Below are 20,429 nucleotides of genomic sequence, written 5' to 3' on the forward strand. Positions count from 1 at the left end.
TCTTTCACTTTAAGGAAACTAGAACAAAATAAATGATGATACAGAATTTTTTTAAAGATGTAAATCTTTGATTTTTTTTCCTAATATCTGAGTTCAAAATGACATTTATAACCCTGATGTATATTAATAATAATAATAGCATATATTACATATTAAAGATAATTGCAGATTCTGCTATAATCACAAGTTTGAGTGGAATTTTGTTAGCATTGTAGTCAGTTTTGAAAAGGATCAGCTTCCAAATCTGCATCCAAATAAGGATCAAGGATTATAAAACCTTGTGGATTTAGTTTAGAATTTACCAACCATAGAGTTCAACCAAGGGATTTAACACCACCTCTAGAAAGCTTAACATTTAAAGGAGAGATTTTTATTTATTTACAGGAATGAAAAATAAAATAAAATTTGACGGTGAATGATCAGTCTGAGCCCTCTGCGTTGTTAACCTGCAGATTTCTTCAGATTTATTCTTCACCATGTTTCCCTCTCACCACAGTCCCTGTCATCCCCCACGAGTCTGGGCTCACAGAAGCCGACAGCACACCTGAGGAACCCCTCAGGTGAGACTGGTCCCCTGCAGAGACCGTTAGTGGGCCAACCAATGACAACAGACGCCACCATCGCCTGAGGAGCAGCGGCAACAACGTCCAGGGTCCTGAAGTCAACAGTTCACTAAAGTCTTTCAGTAGCACCTCCTGTTAGCAACATGCAACTGAGGCAAGGCAACAGAACCAGGAGAGGTGACCATCGGGGGGGCGGAGCTTCAGCAGCCGGGCATGATGCTGATGGTCGATGAAGGTCTGTAAAGCTACACACACACACACATTCACTTGTGTTAAACACCTACACAGTCATGTGACTTAATGGATTGATATTTTGTTGGGGCTAGGATCACATGACTCCTGATCTTCAGACACAAACAGGAAATAAGGTGTGTGTGTGTGTTTGTGTGTGTGTAACTGTCCTTGAAGAGAAAACTAAATAAAGAGCCTGAACAATTTCACGGTCTGGACCTAAAGTACTTGTTCACCACGTGAGCAGCTCTTAAATGCAGCTGAGCTGTGATAACAAGCGTTTCCAGGCGACTGATGAAACGTCTGAGTGGATTGAGTCACCCTGCTGCCGGGAACGGCTCCATTCTGGAACACGGGCGAGCCGCTGGCTGAGGTGTGGTAGAAGGAGGCGGCGGGTGTGTGGCCAAGCGGCCTTTTGGTCTTCTCCTTCGTGCTGGTGGATTCGCTGTCTTTGATGATGTCATACTGTCGACAGAAGAGCGCGATGACGGCTGGAGGTTCAGAAGAAAGACAGAGGTGAATAACAGTGAGCGACAGACACACACTCCCACACACACACACACACGGACACACACACGGACACACACCTGCCCACAGGAGCAGCACCGTGGTGATGATGAGCAGCTCTCCTGTCTGGAGGTGAGGACTCAGACCTTCCATCGCTGGTTCATCTACACAAACATCCATGAATGTGGTCGCCTGGACGCCATCATGTGTACAAGTCATGTTAACAGGTAGCATATTACGGTGCTCCAGGACTCCGGCTGGGTAGTCGGTCTTCTCCAGGGTTCTGAAGTGGACCGCGGCGCTGGGCTGACTGTCCCCGTGAGGACCTATGGACTGGACCTGAAGAGCAGAGGTCAAAGGTTAGATTGATGGTGACATCACTGAGGCGGAGGCAGAAATCTGACAGCTGGAACCATATTAACAACACGGGAAGGCTGACTTTGTCTGTGTGTGTGTGTGTGTGTGTGTGTGTGTGTGTGTGTGCGTGTGTGTGTGTGTGTGCGTTCACCTGCACACTGTAGTGTGTGTCTTCATCCAGATCCCAAAGAGCACACCGATGGCTCGACGTGTTCACCTCTCTGATGGAACGTTGCATCAGACCATCCTGCCTCTACACACACACACACGCGCGTACACACACGCACGCACGCACGCACACACAGACACACACACACACACATATCATCAGTATCTTTCATCTTGACACTTGAATTAATTTGTTTTGTTTCACAGATGATCATTATAGATTAATATACGATCATATTAAACAGATCCACGAATCACACGCACGCATGCACGTGCACACACACGCACACACACACACTCTGGCTGTACCTGTTGGGAGATGGAGTATCCGATGACGGTGTCTCCTTGAGGAACATTCCAAGTCACTAAGGCTGACTTTGATCTCAGCTGGGTCACGGAAACATTAACAGGAGCGGCTGGAACTGCTGATCTCACACACACACACACACACACACACACACACACACACACACACACACACACACACACACACACACACACACACACACAGAAAAAGAGAGAGGCAGAGGGAGGTTCATTAGACACGTTTGCAGAGGTAACGGGTTGTTCTGGAAGATTCCACGTTCAGCTGTTCCCAGACCTGAGGAGCATCAAAGTAATTAGATTACTCTGTCAGACGAAGATTTATCTTCCCAGGAGGTGGAATTGATGATGACAGAGAAGCTTTTTAAAAAATTAAACACGATCGTTCCCTCGGTAAAACCGTGGCTTTCAGCTTTATTAGCTGATCAATACTTTCCATCCTGATATGAAGGAACACACACACACACACACACCCACGCACGCACGCACGCACACACACACACACACACACTCACTCACACTCTCTCTCTCTCTCTCAAGGTGTGTTCTGACTGTATTGATGAATATTTGGGTTCAAAGAAGCTGCACCAGGAGCAGAAATGAAACTATTTTTACTATATTTAATGTGTGGACTTTGTAAATCTCAAATCGTGTCCTTACATTTGTTTCTGTTCAGGCTTTGATTTCCATGGTTTCACTGATTCTGTCTGCAGTCAATCCTTTCAGTTCCAATTCCGACGGATTGAGTGGGGAAAAGATGAATAAATGAATGATTGAGCAGTTTCTTCTCCAAAGTTAATGTTTAGTGAGATGATTGATGCAGGTGTTGATCCGCCCTGGCTGGACTGATCCCAGATCTGTGACTGGTGCTGCTCAAAATCAACGCAGAGACGGCAGCATTTTCCCTGTGACGATGATGACTGAATGAATGGGAATAATGACATGAATGAATGGGAATAATGACACGGACTTACTGGCGCCGACCGTCCAGCAGCTGAGCGGCAGCAGCAGCAGCAGCAGTCCGGGCTCCAGCAGAGCAGAGGCGCTCATAGCCGCTGTCTGTGTCCGCCTCCTCCGCTGCTCCCTCCGCACGGTTCGCCTCTGTCTTCACGGCTTCCGCTGCGCTGGTTCTCCGGGCATCGTCACCAATATTCGGTCTTCATCCTCGCCGAGCCCGCTGCCACACTGGCGGCTGGTCCGGTCTGTTTAGCTGTTTAAACCGGGAGGTGGGGGGCAGAGACCTGCCTTATCAATCCATCCATCCATCCAACCATCCATCTATCCATCCATCCGTTCGCCTGTCTCTCTTCTGCACCGCCGCCTTTCTCCCAGCAGAGGCCGCCATAGCACCGCCGCGCTGTTGCTGTCACGTGATCGAGCGCCGACGTGTGCCGATTAGAGAAAGTGAGGCCGCACACTGGTCATTTCTGGTGCCTTTGTCCAATTAGGACTCTCAGATTAACGGCACTAGCATATAAAGACTTTGATCATTAACAAGTAAGTTTGCACCGTCCCACACGTTAATGGAAATGGATGAAATCTCTCGTAAACATCAGTTAATGAAAACCCAAACGTAGACGCACAAATGTCCGGTTGACAGCTGGAGAGCAGAAGGCGCCTCCCTGCGGCGATGCTGGAGATCAGGTTTGATGCAATCGGAGATCAACTCTGTGTGGACATTTTCCTGTAGAACATTTTTTCCGATCCTCCTAATTCAAAGGTGTGTTTGAGTTTCCAGACTTAGTTGGAATGTTAGAGTTGGGTCCTGTCAGGGTCAGGGCTTTAGTTCTGATGGTGTGTGTGTGTGTGTGTGTGTGTGTGTGTGTGTGTGTGTGTGTGTGTGCGCGCGCGTGTGCGTGTGTGTGCACGCGCAATCGTCAACAGCATCGGACTTTGTAGAAGGATCAATATTCTGGGTTGATGGTTCAGATTATTGATGTGCATCAAAGGCAGCAACACTGCCGGGGATTGTGGGTAATGGCGGGCGGCCTTGACCACTGGAGGGAAGATGCTGAAGTTGGGACGACTCCTGAGATGAGTCCTGTCTCTCAATTTAAGCAGGCTAAATTATTACAAACCAGATTATCAAAGATAATAAAGCCTGATTTCACTCTGCTGTTGTTAATCTGGTAAAATATCAAAAACAGATTAACACCGTTTGTAAACTTTACAATCACAATTCTGAGTTGAGAGGAGAACAATCAGATTATTAAAGGGATGAAAACAAAAGGCAACAGGAGACGAGTGAATCAATCAGATTAAACAATCTGGTTTCAGTAAGTGATCAAGGTAGTTTTGGAAGGTCCTGATTTTTAAACACGAACCTGATGTTGATCATTCTTGGATCATCGGAATATTTTTGTGTGGCGTCTGCAGCTCCGCTGCAGAGTAAACAATCGGAGGTCACACAAACAGGAGCGTTAGCCGCGGGCAGCGTGGCCCCATTACTGCTGCATCCACTGCGTCATGGGCTCAGGCCATATTTTCCATTAACGCCGCGCACCCAAAGCTTTCAGAGCTGTTCCAGGCCGCCACCGTGGCTCCGCCCAGCAGCCCAGAACATCAGCTGCATTTTAAAAGCCTTTTCACCTCATTCATGTTTAAAGAGCCTCCGACATGCTAACGTCGCTAACATAGCCCCACAGGATTACTGTAGTACTGTTAGAGGATTACTGTAGTACTGTTAGAGGATTACTGCAGTACTGTTAGAGGATTACTGCAGTACTGTTAGAGGATTACTGCAGTACTGTTACAGGATTACTGCAGTACTGTTAGAGGATTACTGCAGTACTGTTAGAGGATTACTGCAGTACTGTTACAGGATTACTGCAGTACTGTTAGAGGATTACTGCAGTACTGTTAGAGGATTACTGCAGTACTGATAGAGGATTACTGTAGTACCATTAGAAGATTACTGCAGTACTGATAGAGGATTACTGCAGTACTGTTAGAGGATTACTACGGTACTGTTAGAGGATTACTGCAGTACTGTTGGAGGATTACTGCAGTACTGTTGGAGGATTACTGCAGTATTGATAAAGGATTACTGCAGTACCGACAGAGGATTACTGCAGTACTGTTAGAGGATTACTGCAGTACTGATAGAGGATTACTGTAGTACTATTAGAAGATTACAGCAGTACTGATAGAGGATTACTGCAGTACTGATAGAGGATTACTGCAGTACTGATAGAGGATTACTGTAGTACTGTTAAAAGATTACTGCAGTACTGATAGAAGATTACTGCAGTACTGTTGGAGGATTACTGCAGTACTGATAGATGATTACTGCAGTACTGTTACAGGATTACTGCAGTACTGTTACAGGATTACTGCAGTACTGATAGAGGATTACTGCAGTACTGATAGAGGATTACTGCAGTACTGATAGAGGATTACTATAGTACTATTAGAAGATTACTGCAGTACTGATAGAGGATTACTGCAGTACTGTTAGAGGATTACTGTAGTACTGTTAGAAGATTACTGCAGTACTGATAAGAGGATTACTGCAGTACTGTTACAGGATTACTGCAGTACTGATAGAGGATTACTGCAGTACTGTACATTCCAACAGTACTGCAGTACATTAGTACATTACTGTAGTACTATTAGAAGATTACTGTAGTACCGTTAGAAGATTACTGCAGTACTGTTAGAGGATTACTGCAGTACTGTTAGAGGATTTCTGTACTACTGTTCCAAGATTACTGCAGTACTATTAGAAGATTACTGCAGTACTATTAGAACCCGATATCCGTAGATTTTTCTTCGATAAACAGATTTTTAAATTGCCGAAAATGCGACAAAAGTTTCCTCCTGTTATGTGTCTGATGACATCAATTCTGGAGGAGGCCATTATTTTGAGTCCCAAAGGGGCTGAAGGTTCAGGATGAGCTGGACCTCCAGATGTGACCTTCCTGTTCTTTTGGATCGGGTTGGATCAAAACAGCTGATTGATCAACTCTCCTTCACGCCCGTCTGCCTCATCAGGAAACAACCAGCTTGATGGAAACACACGCCTGAGCGAGGACACCACCCAGTCATGTGCTGGAGCCTCTTGGGGGCGTGGCCAATGTGTCACCTTGCTGGCGGCCACGGCCGAGGGAACGGGTGCTGCGTTCTGTCATCTTGGTGCTGAGCAGCACCAATGCACCCCTCACTTCCTCCCTCTGAGCCTGGTCATGTCTTCGAACCCTCGACCTCATCCAGGAACCATTGACGTTCTAGAAACACCAGGAAGTGGTTCAAAGTCCAGCCGCCTCCCCTAACCTTAACCATCCCTGACCTGAACCTAAACCCAAGTCTAACCTCAAAACCTCCAATAAGTCAGAACCCACAAGCAGCTGTTTAATGTTGTGTTGACCAGGAAAAAATATCCTGACATTCCCAAAATGTCCTCACTTTGCTGGTAGAATGAGTACGTTATCATTAAATATGTAGCATGTAGAAGAACACACATCCACTCGGAGACCTATCACACACAGACACACAGACGCCCCCACCGCACACACAGACATACCCCCCCGGCCCACACAACACGCGCACACACACACGCGCACACACACACGCACACACACTTGTCCTTAATTGAATGTGGAGCAGATTTGATGCTCTACTTGTGTTTTTAATCCCTGGGGTTAATTTACACTCGGACGGGCAGCTGAATTTCGCTCGTTTTTGACTCGTTTCGGTGTAAAATGGAAAAGCGGGACAATCCCGTTGATGCCACAGCGAAACAGATGAGAGGCAACTTTATTGTCAGTGTTGCCCCTAATCCACGCTGCCTTCTGCGTCATAATAATGCCAGATTATCAAGTATCCATCAGACACGAGGCCTGGATTTGTGCTGGATTGAAAATCAGGCTGGGATGCTGCAAATCTCTGGAATTCCGCACAAACGGAGGCAGATTAAACATCCGCGAGGTCGGCCAGATGTGGGCGGCCCACGTGTTTGGTTGCAGGAGGGCGAGTGTGAACGGGAACTTAAAGATGAGAGTTTGGTGGACGGGGACGGTCAAGTGCCCCCTGAGGCGACCACCCAGTCAGGCTGCAGCATCCCCTCTGCCCGGGTGGGGGGGGGCGGGCAGATTATGCCTCATCATATGGCGTATTTCAGCTTTCACTCAGCAGCGCAGGCTAACAACAGCGTAAGGAAACGCTTTGGTTTTGTCGTCTGAGCGCAGAATGGTCACGTGGTCGCCAGTGTGACCCGTAGTTGTGGACCAATAAGGTGGCTCGGATTTTCCTGGGCAGAGCGAAGGGAAGAGGTAAAAAAAAAAAAAAAAGAAAAATCCCTCTGCCTTCTGCGATTTTTAATCTTCAGTGTCGAAAGTAGTCGTCATCAGTGGATTCTGCGCGGCGAAAAGGTAAAACCCAACATTTGTTTTGATTTCTCAATTAAACGCCGAATGTGGCCAAATACTTCAGATTGTGTCTGAAAGCATTTGTGGAGTTTTAAAAGCGACAAAGTTGAAACGTGGTCACCGCTGCTTGTGTAACATCGTTGGTTAACTCCAGCTGCTGGACGATGGGCGCTTTAACCCGACGACGGCGCGACACACGGACCCATAATCTAATTTGTCTGTTTTTGTGGCCAATCGTGTTCGGCGGTTCCAACAGAAAAAGTTCGTTTTCTGCTCGGTCGATTCGGCGCCCGGCGCTCCGATGACCCTATTGTTTTGTGTTTGTTGTCTCAGCGGTCTCATCATTGAAATTGCGAATGTTGTCGTTATTCCAATTATCGTCATAATGACGTTAGCAGCCCGCTGCTGTTTGCTAGCAGAAGAAATTAAAACAAAAAAAGATATGAGTGTATTTCAGCTATTTGTGCTACTACAGGACATTTAGCAAGTGCCCCTTCGGGGGGGGAAGCCATGACTTTGTGACAAACAGTGATCTCACGTTACAAACTGTGGCAAATCTAAAATGGCCGACGCGTTCCTGGGCTGTTAGCGCCGCGATGGCAGCGCAGCACGGCGACAGTGAGCAGTGAAGCGAGCGCTCGTTTGGCTTCTTTGGGCTGGAAGAAGATCTGGGCCGAGGGATCAGGACACTGCGCTGCTGATGCGGGCTGACAGCTCTGGAGTGGGCTGTCATAACGATGCATACGAAGGCCGATGGGGTACTGCGCACCCCCCCTCCACCCCACCGCAACACGTCCACCCAGACAGCAAAGTGAGCGTCCGCTTGAATGTTCTGAAAGCAAAGTCAATCACATTAAAACCAACCCCGTTTGCCCCGGTTCTGGACACTGGCTCTGGCCCCCACCCCTGGCTCTGGCCCCCGGCCCCCCTGTTCTCCTGGTTCCCCTTTACTTCAGTTTTAATTGGCACACAAATGTTGAGCAAAAGGACCATTTGGCTGGACTGAAGAGAAAATCAATTTCCATTAAAAAAAAAGAGGGGGTGAATTAAGAAAGTGGTCGGTTTCCATGGAAACCAGAAAACCCTGGTTCCGATGAGTTCTAACTTTTCGGATCCTAAACGTGGATCATGACAGATGCCGGCAGCTCTGGCCTGGATTAAGCTGCTGCTGCTGCGGCTCTTCTGTCTTGATTTTGTCTTCATCCTGATTTATTTCTTCTTCTCTTAAATGAGAAAAAAAAAGAAAAAGAAAAAAGATTTTGGACATTTTGCCCAGAGTTTTGACTCTGAAGTGTCCACATTCAAGGGCGGACGCTAAATTTAAACGCTTCAGGCTTCTTCAGCCTCTTCTTCATGTCTTTCTCATGAAACACTTTTCAAACTCTGTCTGAACTCCATCATTTCCACCTCTCTGACTCTTCTGTCCAGAGACGATGGGAAGGGGGGGGGGGGGCGCCATTTTGTGCTCTGTGTTCTTCATCAGAGCATAAAGCACGATTAATTCAATAGCTGCCATAGAGGAGGAGGAGGAGGCTAGCTGCTCCTCCTCACTGCGCATGACCCACTTTCCCCTCAGATGTCATGAGAAATGGCCCCGCGTTGCCGTCTGCAGGGTCTCCTCTGACTTCCTGTCTGAAGAACGTGGTAAATGAATGCAGATTGGAGGCTCGGGAGACGATGGTGCGGAGCAGGACGCTGTGAAACGGACTCTGAGCTGGGAGATGAAGCAGCTGTGGCTGTTTGCTGGAAGCTCTTATGATTCAGAGAGCCTTGACCTAATTCTGCTCCGTTCCAGGACGTTTATTCAGACTGACCTGAATCTACAGCCTCTTTACATCTAACAAACAAGCCCAGCACCTTCTGCCTTTGACCACTTTTAAAACATATATTTTAAACTCTCGTGCCGATACCCTGGGCACAGCTCTGGTGAATCCCATCATCAGCCCCCTGCGCTGCAGCGCTGGCTTTAGTCTTAAAGCCAGATTAAGGCTTTTTATGTAATCTGGTCTCCTCTGGGAGATTGCAGAGACAGCTGGCAGCAGCATCCAGAATCCATGTCCTCAGCTCTGAAACCAGCATCTGCCCACCCAACATCCCACCCACCACAGATTAGAACCCTCCCTGACAGGTCAACCCAAATCATAACCAGGGTTAGGATCCCCCGGTCCAAGGGTGGGTTCAAAGTAAACTGGATCAGGTCCGACCAGAAGAACTTCCTATATCATGGTTGGTGGCCCGAAAGCCTCCCGCAGCGACGGTGTTCCGCAGGGTTGTGTTCAGTCTGCGGGGTAGGGGTCAGTGCCCGCTGAACAAATTCAACATGTGCAGACAGCACATACAAAACATGTTAAAATACATGTAAACATATACAAAACATGTTAAAATACATGTAAACATATACAAAGTATGTTAACATGCATGTAAACATATACAGGCAACACATGCAAATGACACAACACTCGGAGAGCGGACACCTCTGCCGAGCAGGTCATTGTGAGTTACACCCCTAGTTACATAACAGGTGGTTCTATGGTCAATGCCCTTGGCTTTGATCTTTGGAAGATCAAGGGAGGAAAGTCCCTCCTGGATTCTGGGACATCACGGTAAATTTTGGGTCTTCTTTCAATTTTCTGAAAATTTCAGGAAAATCTGTTCATTTCTTTTGCAGTTATTTTGCTTAAAGTCAGACAAATAGACACAAAAACACATAACCTTCTCGGCAGAGGTAACACCACATACAAACAACATAAACAGACAGCAGGTACAAACAACACATGTGCAAAATAACTGTACAGACACACAGTGTAACATCACTGATAATGCTCTTTTTGCTGAACCACCTTACTACAACAGCAATTTCTGTGTTGACAAACCAACTTTATACCTGCCATTCAAATACAGCGGCAGCTATAACCTGCCACAGCTAACATCCACCACAGCTATAACCTGCCACAGCTAAAACCTGCCACAGTTAACATCCACCACAGCTATAACCTGCCACAGCTAAAACCTGCCACAGTTAACATCCACCACAACTAAAACCTGCCACAGTTAACATCCACCACAGCTATAACCTGCCACAGCTAAAACCTGCCACAGTTAACATCCACCACAACTAAAACCTGCCACAGTTAACATCCACCACAACTAAAACCTGCCACAGTTAACATCCACCACAACTAAAACCTGCCACAGTTAACATCCACCACAGCTATAACCTGCCACAGTTAACATCCACCACAGCTAAAACCTGCCACAGCTATCATCCACCACAGCTATAACCTGCCACAGCTATAACCTGCCACAGCTAATATGCAGTGCTGCTAAATAATATAGTGAAAAAGTGCTAACATTTAGCACAGAAAGGAAAATGTGCCATAATGTTTTTTTTCTTTAGGCAGAAGCAAATGTTTTACTGGATCACGGTTGTGGTATCAATTATGAGATTTATAATTCACCATAGCAACAGGTCACGTGATTGCTCTCAGCCGCTGTCCATACCGTCTTTATGATAATATTGATAGAAGAGATGATGAAGTTAGAATCCGGCTGCCGACTGCTGCTCCCCCAGAATAAAAAAAAGTATTTCTGTTGACTGGCAACTTGGCTGTCTCATATTTGATCATTTTCAGGTGCCGACCGAATCTGAGTCACTAATTGTTTCTGATTGTGTCCGATTGTTTCCAACAGCCAGTAAACCAAACATTCACTAGAGTGCTGCACTGCCCCCAGCTGGCTGTATTTGGAACTACCACCTGGCAGATGCCACCCCCCACCCCCCCAGGGAGAAATGCAAAGAGAAAGGACGCACGTAGAATCACATCTGAACTCAGAAAATTACTTCCAGGATTTAAAAAAAAAGGAGACTAATGTGAAGGAACTCAGTCAATGAGAATCTCATTTTTGGTGGCTCAGTCATCCATAAATATTAAAAGGTCACTTTTGCAGCCTCTTTCATTGCGTTTATTGAATTTATTTTGTGTATGTGAATCTTCTTTGATACTATTTTCAACCCATGGAACTGGTACAGACTGGTTTTCCAGATGGGCTGGAGGTGTTTTGTTGGCTGAAATAGGTCAGGGTTCATAAATGACAGGGTCTCGCGGCGAACACGCAGTGGGTGGAGCTTATAGGTGCTATGCTAGAGCCAGCCTGCAGGGGGAGGCCTGGCGCCTGCTTTTCTAACGCACTGCCATCTGGTGTGGGCAGGTCACCCGTCAGCTGACTCCAGCGCCACTCTCTCGCACTGACCACACCCCCCATCCTCATAACCAGGCCAGAGATGGAGCCCATCAAGGTCCAGTCAGAAGGTGGACTCAACGTGACGCTCACCATCAGACTCCTGATGCACGGGAAGGTACGACCGGCCGAGCGCCAGGTTCAGTCTTTGCTGTCCTGAAACTTGGGTTTAACTGTGTTTTCCTGTCTCTGCAGGAAGTCGGCAGCATCATCGGAAAGGTAAAAACATCCCCGACGCCGCTGCTTCAGCGTGGCTAGTTTCACGTTCTCACTCGTGTTCTTGTCTGGCTTCCAGAAAGGAGAAACTGTGAAGAAAATGCGGGAAGATGTATGTGGGAGCATTAGCATGTTGTTGTCAGCACGTCGCCCTTTTTCTGACGGTCGTCTTCTTCTCTTGTTTTAACGGCTGACAGAGTGGCGCCCGCATCAATATCTCAGAGGGGAACTGTCCCGAACGCATCGTCACCATCACTGGGCCGACCGACGCCATCTTCAAAGCCTTCGCCATGATCGCCTACAAGTTCGAGGAGGTGGACTCGCACGGGCAGACACAGGCGCTCCTCGTGTCATGTGTTCACCGCAGTTTGGAATGACTTCCTGGTGTAATTGAACTCTTTTGTGTCCTCAGGATATAATCAATTCCATGAGCAACAGTCCAGCCACCAGTAAGCCTCCAGTGACCCTGAGGTTGGTGGTCCCGGCCAGCCAGTGTGGATCCCTCATCGGAAAAGGAGGTTCCAAAATCAAGGAAATGAGAGAGGTACCGGAGCGAAGATGGGCGCCGCCTTCACTGAAAACAAACTAATCAAGTTATCAAAATGGAACGCAGGTGACCTGTTTTGCTTCTCCTGCGTTCAGTCCACAGGTGCTCAGGTCCAGGTGGCAGGAGACATGCTGCCAAACTCCACAGAGAGGGCCGTGACCATCTCTGGGACCCCCGAGGCCATCATCCAGTGTGTCAAACAGATCTGTGTGGTGATGCTGGAGGTACAAGCTAACCTGGATACTTCAATCACAGCACCACATCCACCAATGTTCTCCATGCTAACTGATGCTAACTAACTGTAGCAGGCTCAGGCGCCAGCACAGGGCCAGGCTGAGGTCCAGCCGAGAATAACTCAGTCCAGATGGGGGTTCTGCTTATTTACAAGAACATGTCTGGAACCTGCGCTAGTTCTGATAGCCAGTCAGCTAATGCTAGAAGAGGAACTTGCCTGGTTCTGTATTCTGTGTGCTGGAACTGGACTGGTGTTGTTGGATGTGGATGAGGCTGCGCTTGTCACTGTCATTCCTGTTTGGATATTAATGATAACCGATGATCTTATTGATAACTGATTATCCGCACAGCCAGACGATCCTTCGCGATGGCACCGGCCACGGATGCTAGCAGCCGTGTGACTCGACTGTAAGTGTTGGTGCGGAGCTCCGTTACCGCTGTTGTAGCTCATCATTATCCAGTTGAAAGCGTTGCAGGTACATCAGGTGACGTCTCAGGTGTTTCCTGTCAGCATGAACACGTTGAAGAGCACTAGTCACGAGTCGTCCTCCCTCAGGCACCGCCCCCCTTCCTGGTCTCACTTGATGCAACTGTTTTCTCTTAACACTCTCTCCACACCCCCTCCTCCCCACTCTCTCCCCCTCTGCCCTCCTCAGTCCCCACCGAAAGGTGCCACCATCCCGTACCGCCCCAAGCCTGCCTCCACCCCTGTCATTTTTTCAGGTGGCCAGGTAAGAGCAGACCCCCTGGGGGCGACCACAGCCAACCTCAGCCTCTTACTGCAGCACCAGCCACTGCCTGTTAGTGTCACACCAGGTTTTACTCACTTGTCCCCCCTCCCACTCCGAACACCACCTACCCTGACTAGCATGATCCATCACAGTCGTCTAGCGTGTCCAGTCCGACCAGACCACGCATCACTTGGACCAGAACTTTACGTTTGATGTGTTCCAGGGTTTTGGGCAGAGCAAAGGCCTGCTGACATCAGGAGCTGGGGGCGGGGTTAAACTCACCTGACTGAAAATCTACAAATTTCGTCAGGAAGCCGATGATCCACCTTTTTATTAATATGGGTCGTCTTTTGTGTGGGTGTGCGTTTGTGTGTGCCGGGCAGGATAGTACTTGCATTAACGGCAACAGTGATGACGTTGCCACTTTTGTTCGTTTTAGCAAGACGTCTGTGAACAATCGTGATGTTAGCAAAGTGAGCAGCGCTCCTTAAAACCCGATATTATTGTTGTTTTGATTTATTTATTCTTGTGTTAATGCTCAACTTCACTCTTTTATCCTTTAAACTCTGGCGACAGCTTGTCTCTGCGCTTGGAGTCACAAATTTCCCTTCGGGGAAATATATGTCGTAAAATATATGTCTAGCATATAGCGTTTTTGTACATAGCGACGACAGCGTTTCGCTTTCTTGGCGGATGGAACAAACTTTAGCTGGGTTCTGCCCTCGGCGGCTCCGTGAACTGTCTGTATCTTATGGGTCACATGTCAGGGATGCTCCTCCCACCCCCTGCCCCGCCCCTCTGTCTGTCTGCCCCCTTGTGTTGAAGTTCAACTGGATCTGAGTGATGAAAAGTTGTGTTACACTCGTATTAACTATTGTTTCCTTAGCGATGACCTCATGCCGTAACACTGGGCTCTTGTCCCCCTCGCAGGCTTACACCATTCAGGGACAGTACGCCATCCCTCATCCAGATGTGAGTGACCTTTCCTGGTCCCCCCCCCCCCCCCCCCCCCCCCTACACACACACACACACACACACACACACACACACACACTCTCTCTCTCTCTCTCTCTTTCTGCTCATATTAATATTCTTTGTTAATATGAAAATGCGTCTTTTTGGATTTACGCTCTTCCCGCCTCACAGGACTGCATTTGAACATGTGACCGTGCAGGACGGACAGAAAAACCGGCTCGTACCAGCCACTGATCACTCGACATTATTAGCGACGATTACGTTATTATCTGATCATTCGTGCTCAAATTCAGCACGATTTTAATCGAGCCCTCCGAGTGATTCCTGACTTACTGGGACGTGGAACTCATGAGCGAATTAATTTTCCGATTATTGATTATCCGCGAGCCGGTCACACGTGGTCACATGACTCAGGCCAGGTCCTGCATGAGCGTCTGTTCATTCACCTGTCCTCAGATCAGATCTGGACTGGTGGTGTGGGGGTGCGAATGAGTGTGGGTGTGAGTGGGCCGGCGTGCGTATGCCAGTGAGTGTGTATCTTCGTGCGCGCATGTGTGTGTCCAAGAGCTCTCGTGTGTGTGTGTTTTAACGATGACATCATAGCTCTGCTGTCCTCCTCCTCCCCCCCTCAGCAGTTGAGCAAGCTCCACCAGTTGGCTATGCAGCAAACCCCCTTTACCCCCCTCGGACAGACCACCCCTGCCTTCCCTGGTACGTACCCACCTACACGACGCCCCCGTTCACCACAGCTCCTTCTCTTGTTTTTACCTGTAGACACAAACGCGTTCTCTTCCTCCTCTTCTTCTGTCAGTGACATGGCCTGCTGGTGGTCTGCTCTGGTTAATGTTGAGGTTTCTCTTCTTCTTCAGTTTTTATTCTACTTTCATCCAACCGTCCAATCAGAGTAGAATTCCACATTTGGCGCTGAGCCAGGCTCTGTCACGTGGCGGCCATCTTGGCGTAAAGGATGTCGTACTTTCAATGACAAAAGATAATAAATGTGGACAGCTTGTCACAATTCAGCACATCTTCTACTGAACAGCGAATGTTAGCATTTGGGTGCCTTGCTCACTAACATTACCATTGAAGAGTGCTGTAGAAATCCTGCTTTAAAAAAACCTTTAACAGAAAGGGACCGTTGGTCTGATTTTGAACAGGTTTTAACAATAACGGCTCCTGATCTGGATCTGGATCCACCAGGGTTTCATGGATCATACTAACTGGAACATTGTAACTAGTCCAACACATGTCAGCTAACAGGATGAAGGCTCTTTATCAGAACACTTTGTTCCTTGTCTCTTTTCCATTGGCTGTGTCTGAAATCAGGGGACTGGGCTGAGAAATGGAGGGGATCAAACCCTGGTGTGGGCAAGATGTGGGCTGTGTTCTTTTAGCTGGGGGAGGTGCCAAGGAACCTTTAGAACAACACCGTGGTACCCTTCAGCAAGGTACCAAACCCTGAAATGCTCACATACGGCCCTGCGATGAGCTGTCGACCCAGCCCTCGTGCATATGTAGCTGGGATCGGATCCAGCGTCCTCCCCTGGAACCCCGAAAGGGATAAGAAAAAATAAATAAATAAAAAAATTCCCCACTCACTACTCACTATATAGCAAGCTAACTCAACTATGGCACTTTACACTGTGTCATAGCAATACATATTAAATCCGTACAAGGGCAACATCAACGCCGGGCAAGTAATCTTAATTTTAATGATCAATTATCAAGGAATTTTTAGTGGCTAGCTAATAGCTTATCTCTATATCTAACTTCTCACGTGCGACTGGGAGAAAGTTTCCAACTACTTCTTGAAATGCATTATGGGATGCACTGAGTGCACTAAGTAGGGTAATCGCTCAACATCCGGACACCCTTCCAAAATATTTCTAGTGCACTATATAGGGAATAGCGGGTAATTACAGACACAGACATTGGGTTAAAAATTGTGCTAAACACATTTTCAGGACATTTAGATTGTTTAATATTGTCAACCACTGGGTGGTAGCACTAACCATGACCCTTCACCACAGGGGTGAGCTTAAATTATGTTTCCTAAAACAGCAATGGTAATGTTAGCGGTGTGGCAGAATGTTAGCCGCTGTCTCACAACAGCAGAAAATATGGCCTGCGTTCTCACCATTACGTTTTTGGTGAACCAATGAAGAGTCAGATTGATGACATACCAGGAAGATGGCCGCTGTGTGAAGGCGGCTCTCCTACACGTACAAACTGTGTTCAAAAGAGACGGTGCAAAGATAAGCTCTGATAAATGCTTCTATGTGCCCAACTGGAGTTTTCTGTGATTCTCCTGGTGTGTGTCTACTTCCTATCTTCAGCAGCAGGTCTGGATGCCAGTAACCAGGCCAGTACTCATGAACTCACCATTCCCAATGATGTGAGTGCTTTAATCCAACACATGACTTTGATCCATCGGAATGCAAGATTAGCTATCTCTGAGTTCTGGTTCCTAACTACAGAAATCCAGACAGAACTGACATTCTACCATCCTTCCTCTTCTCCTCGTCTTCTTCCCAGCTAATAGGCTGCATAATCGGACGCCAGGGAACCAAAATCAACGAGATACGTCAGATGTCTGGGGCGCAGATCAAAATTGCTAATGCCATGGAAGGGTCATCGGAGCGTCAGATCACCATCACCGGGACCCCTGCAAACATCAGCCTGGCTCAGTACCTCATCAATGCAAGGTGAGGTCACGTGTAGTGTTTGCCAGAGGAAAGCGTGAAAAAACACCAGGCTACTTGCCATGATTGTCATTTGGGGCCTGAATGTCGACCTTATTTTGACCATCAAAATATCTCCATCACCCAGCAGGAGCAGCCGCAGTTTCTCTACTTTTGAATGCTGCATATAACTGATTTTAGCTTTTGGCTACATGTGTTGCTAACAGTGTTTAAGGTGTGCACATACTTGGCACACAGATTTTGAATGAAGTTGTTTTATGTGTCCTGCAGGTTCCGAGACGTGGCGGCCATGTGGAACGATCCATCTTCCATGACCACATCCTAAGATCTGTGACTGGCTCCTCCGTTTGACCCTTTCTATACGACCAGTGACTGCAGACACCCAAGAAGCTCCTCCGACTCTGACGCTGCTCTCTGAAACAAAGCGTGACCACCTTTCCTCGCCCTGGTTAACCCGTTTGTAGGTCCGGCGGTCAATTTTATTTCAGAGAGCCGTTTGAATAAAAGAGAAATTCTGTTAAGTTTTTTTTTTTAGAGAAGCATGTTGAATGTTTATTAGAAACTTGTGTTCATATTTCTTACTCTCTGTCAGTGCAGCGTCATCGAACATCATTTAAAAGAATATTAGTGGATTGTTTTCTAGAGCATAGTCTTGTATTTCAGCTGCTTGGTGATGCTATTGGCAGAGTGTGGTGGGATGTAGCCAGAATTAGCACATTTTGATAACGTGAAAAGCTTCTTTTTTTCGGAAGTGTTCTGCTTTTGACCTAATTTGCATCTTTGTCTACGTAAAAATCTGATCCGACCACCTGTGAGTCTTTGCTGCATCACATGACCCTTTTTAGCCAATGGTATCACTCCTGGAGCCTCCCGTCCCATGTTAGCTTCCAACGCTGATATTGCATGTGTTTGTGTTGTGTTGTTGCATATCTTTGGTGTTCCGTCCTGATAACATTAGCATAACCCCGGTGCTTTTTCCCAAAACATCTTTGCTTTTTTGGTCCTCTGGCCTTCCCAGATAAAAGCTAAAGAAAACAAACAAACAAAAAAAGAAACCAAATAACTTTGATCAGTTATTAGTAAATAGATGCATGAATGATAATTGGTGGAACTTTAGTGGCTAAAATGCAAACTATATATTTAAATGATTGTTTTCTAGCTTATTATTATGCTGTATTTGTTTTTGTACGAAGGCTATTGTGATTTGGCAAATCAGTCACGCTGGTGGACCTGGACCGTCTCTGCTGTTCTGGGAGGTCTCATTTGGACTTTAATGCCAAACATCACGTCCAAACCTTTTGCCTTCCTTGTTTTGTCCCAAAGCTGATTAGCTCCTCACTGCTAGCCGAGCAAATCTAGGCTGGTTCCAAAATGGTGGGGAGTAAAAATCTGGAGAAAATGTTTGGACGAAGCCAGAAGGTTTTGTGAAAGCCGAGGAGGAATGTTCCTGTTCAGAGAGAATGTTCAGGGGTTGGTTAGGGAAACCTGGGCAGACGTGACCTCTCAGTCTCTTTTTTAAGATTGTTTCATCTTGTCGTGTTTTTCAGTTTGCTCTTTTGATTTTACACAGTAGGCTTGAATGTCTTTTTGTTTTTGCAAATTTGTTTTTGCATTTTTAAAGAAGGAAATTCATATTTGGTTTGGAATGACGCCAGCTCGTACTTCCTGAACACGGGCGGTTGGATTGGTTCAGTCTTGAAAGGGAGAGTTGGGACGATACTGCTGTATTTTTGGTTTCAACCTTCAGCTGAGCTCATGTTCTTTTGGCACACAACAGCTGTTGAATGTTACTGTCCAATCGCATCCTTCATTTTCCGTTCCATTCCACAGTCCACCGAGGACAAACTGGACTTTCTGGGAAGATGTACGATCACCCAGTTTTTCTGGCAGTAGCTGACTCAGCTGAGAAAGACCCCTCTGACTTTCTTCAATCAAAATACTGCTAATTGCTAAGTATATTTCTGTATAGTGCTTTCTTGTTAGCTATGCTAGCATCGTATTTTGCATGTTTAAATGAGGGTTTAAAAAAATCACAATGAGTGAATTCACAAAATCTCTAAATCTGGAAGCACCAAAACATGGAATCAGTATTTGAAATGTCTACCGGCAACAGTATTTTGACGTGTACTTATAGTGTTAGCGTTGAAACCATGACTTTGTGTTACTATTGGTTTTCAGCTGTCGTAGCTTGTATTTTAAAAGAGAATGTTTAATCAGACAAAAAAATATTAGCATTATTTTGCTTATTAATAGCAGTTAGTTGATAGCTAAGAGGATTTTTTTTTTTTTTAGCAAGAACTCCTCAGGCGTTCTGATTCATTTGTGCATGTCTACGTCAAATGAGTAATAAAACAGAAGAATTCCAACAGGGAATAATACAGGATGCTAATGTGAATTAGCTCGGTTTGATAAAGACTTTGTTGTGTTGTATGGATCTGACTGCAGTAAGTGTGTTTTTCAGTACATGTTTGAAACGTTGGTGTAACTAATGCAATAAGAGGGTGCAACGTGCAATTACTGACTCAATTATTCTCTGGTTAGCATAGATGGCAGCGCTGTGTCGATTGTGGGAAGCCGAACTTTTATTTATGTCGGAGCAAATCAAAGACTGAGCTTTGCTGCAGTTTGAAGTTTCATTCTGATTCATTAATTTTGCTCTGTGAAGATGATGTTAGCTGTGAGTCTTTTCTTAGCTTTAATTTCAGAGTGTTGGTAAATAAAAGAAACAATAAAGTTTCGCTCTTTCTTCCGTGATTTTTTTCCCTTTCTGTTGTTCATAAAAATATTATTAGATACCATATTATTTGACATTAGTCATTTCTGTCCTGACAAAACAAAGAAGACACCCTTAAAAAAAAGCCAATACAAATCAGAATCAGGAGAATTTTTGACATAATCTGTGATCTTTCACTATAAACTAAGACAGTATAAGCAAACAGAAAACAGATTTATGACCGAAATATTCAATACTGAAAGAAAATAAAAAAGTCTCTTCCTCTGAGGCCACATGAAAGCAAACAACACAGAGCAGGAACGAGGTCATGTTAAAAAGGTGATGAGGAGAAATCGAAATGTCGAAATGAATGTCAGACGTTGACAGATGACCCAAACCTTATCACCGTCACCAGCCATCGAACCAATGAATTTGACGTTGGCGCGCGTCGCGCGAGCTTTTCGATCAAGCTGAACGAGACACAGACGGTAGCAATTAGCTAACATCAAACGTCAATATGGCGATGTTTTTATTTAAGTTTACGAAGGAAACTCCC

The 20,429-nt window shown here is 46.3% G+C and overlaps 2 protein-coding genes across 11 annotated transcripts; one reads left to right on the forward strand and one right to left on the reverse strand.

The window, feature by feature from the left end:
- Nucleotides 1-348: 348 nt before the first annotated feature.
- On the reverse strand, nt 349-11,200 carry LOC115250686 (fibronectin type III domain-containing protein 4-like). 4 transcript variants are annotated; one of them, XM_029840362.1, is made up of 7 exons: nt 3,125-3,411; nt 2,136-2,251; nt 1,810-1,911; nt 1,541-1,640; nt 1,382-1,465; nt 1,116-1,285; nt 349-808 (listed from the first exon to the last, which is right to left on the reverse strand). In XM_029840362.1, the coding sequence occupies exons 1-7, from the start codon at nt 3,198-3,200 to the stop codon at nt 764-766; spliced, it is 693 nt and encodes a 230-aa protein (XP_029696222.1). In that variant the 5' UTR covers nt 3,201-3,411; the 3' UTR covers nt 349-763. The 4 variants fall into 4 exon arrangements, with proteins under 4 accessions (XP_029696222.1, XP_029696220.1, XP_029696221.1 ...); XM_029840360.1 differs by lacking the exon at nt 349-808 and adding an exon at nt 11,018-11,200 and having other exon boundaries at nt 815-1,285; nt 3,125-3,360; XM_029840361.1 differs by lacking the exon at nt 349-808 and having other exon boundaries at nt 815-1,285; nt 2,136-2,248.
- Nucleotides 6,839-19,914, forward strand: LOC101076348 (poly(rC)-binding protein 3-like). 7 transcript variants are annotated; one of them, XM_029840354.1, is made up of 13 exons: nt 6,839-7,519; nt 11,726-11,873; nt 11,951-11,974; nt 12,051-12,083; nt 12,169-12,285; nt 12,384-12,515; nt 12,614-12,742; nt 13,409-13,552; nt 14,414-14,455; nt 15,091-15,169; nt 16,798-16,853; nt 16,994-17,163; nt 17,431-19,914. In XM_029840354.1, the coding sequence occupies exons 2-13, from the start codon at nt 11,799-11,801 to the stop codon at nt 17,483-17,485; spliced, it is 1,056 nt and encodes a 351-aa protein (XP_029696214.1). In that variant the 5' UTR covers nt 6,839-7,519; nt 11,726-11,798; the 3' UTR covers nt 17,486-19,914. The 7 variants fall into 7 exon arrangements, with proteins under 7 accessions (XP_029696214.1, XP_029696215.1, XP_029696211.1 ...); XM_029840355.1 differs by having other exon boundaries at nt 15,094-15,169; XM_029840351.1 differs by having other exon boundaries at nt 6,840-7,519; nt 16,795-16,853.
- The last annotated feature ends 515 nt before the right edge of the window (nt 19,915-20,429 follow it).

This window comes from Takifugu rubripes, chromosome 8, assembly GCF_901000725.2.
Source record: "Takifugu rubripes chromosome 8, fTakRub1.2, whole genome shotgun sequence".
Lineage (NCBI taxonomy): Eukaryota > Metazoa > Chordata > Actinopteri > Tetraodontiformes > Tetraodontidae > Takifugu > Takifugu rubripes.

Bases quoted from the DNA above. Each gene is read 5' to 3' on its own strand.
- LOC115250686 (XM_029840360.1), bottom strand. From the start codon at position 3,200: ATGAGCGCCTCTGCTCTGCTGGAGCCCGGACTGCTGCTGCTGCTGCTG. The intron at 1,466-1,540 runs GTAATATGCTAC...ATGTTTGTGTAG, and splicing joins AGCCGGAGTCCTGGAGCACC to ATGAACCAGCGATGGAAGGT. The intron at 1,286-1,381 runs GTGTGTGTCCGT...CTGAACCTCCAG, and splicing joins GGTGCTGCTCCTGTGGGCAG to CCGTCATCGCGCTCTTCTGT.
- LOC101076348 (XM_029840351.1), top strand. From the start codon at position 11,799: ATGGAGCCCATCAAGGTCCAGTCAGAAGGTGGACTCAACGTGACGCTC. The intron at 12,084-12,168 runs GTATGTGGGAGC...AACGGCTGACAG, and splicing joins TGAAGAAAATGCGGGAAGAT to AGTGGCGCCCGCATCAATAT. The intron at 16,854-16,993 runs GTGAGTGCTTTA...TCTTCTTCCCAG, and splicing joins AACTCACCATTCCCAATGAT to CTAATAGGCTGCATAATCGG.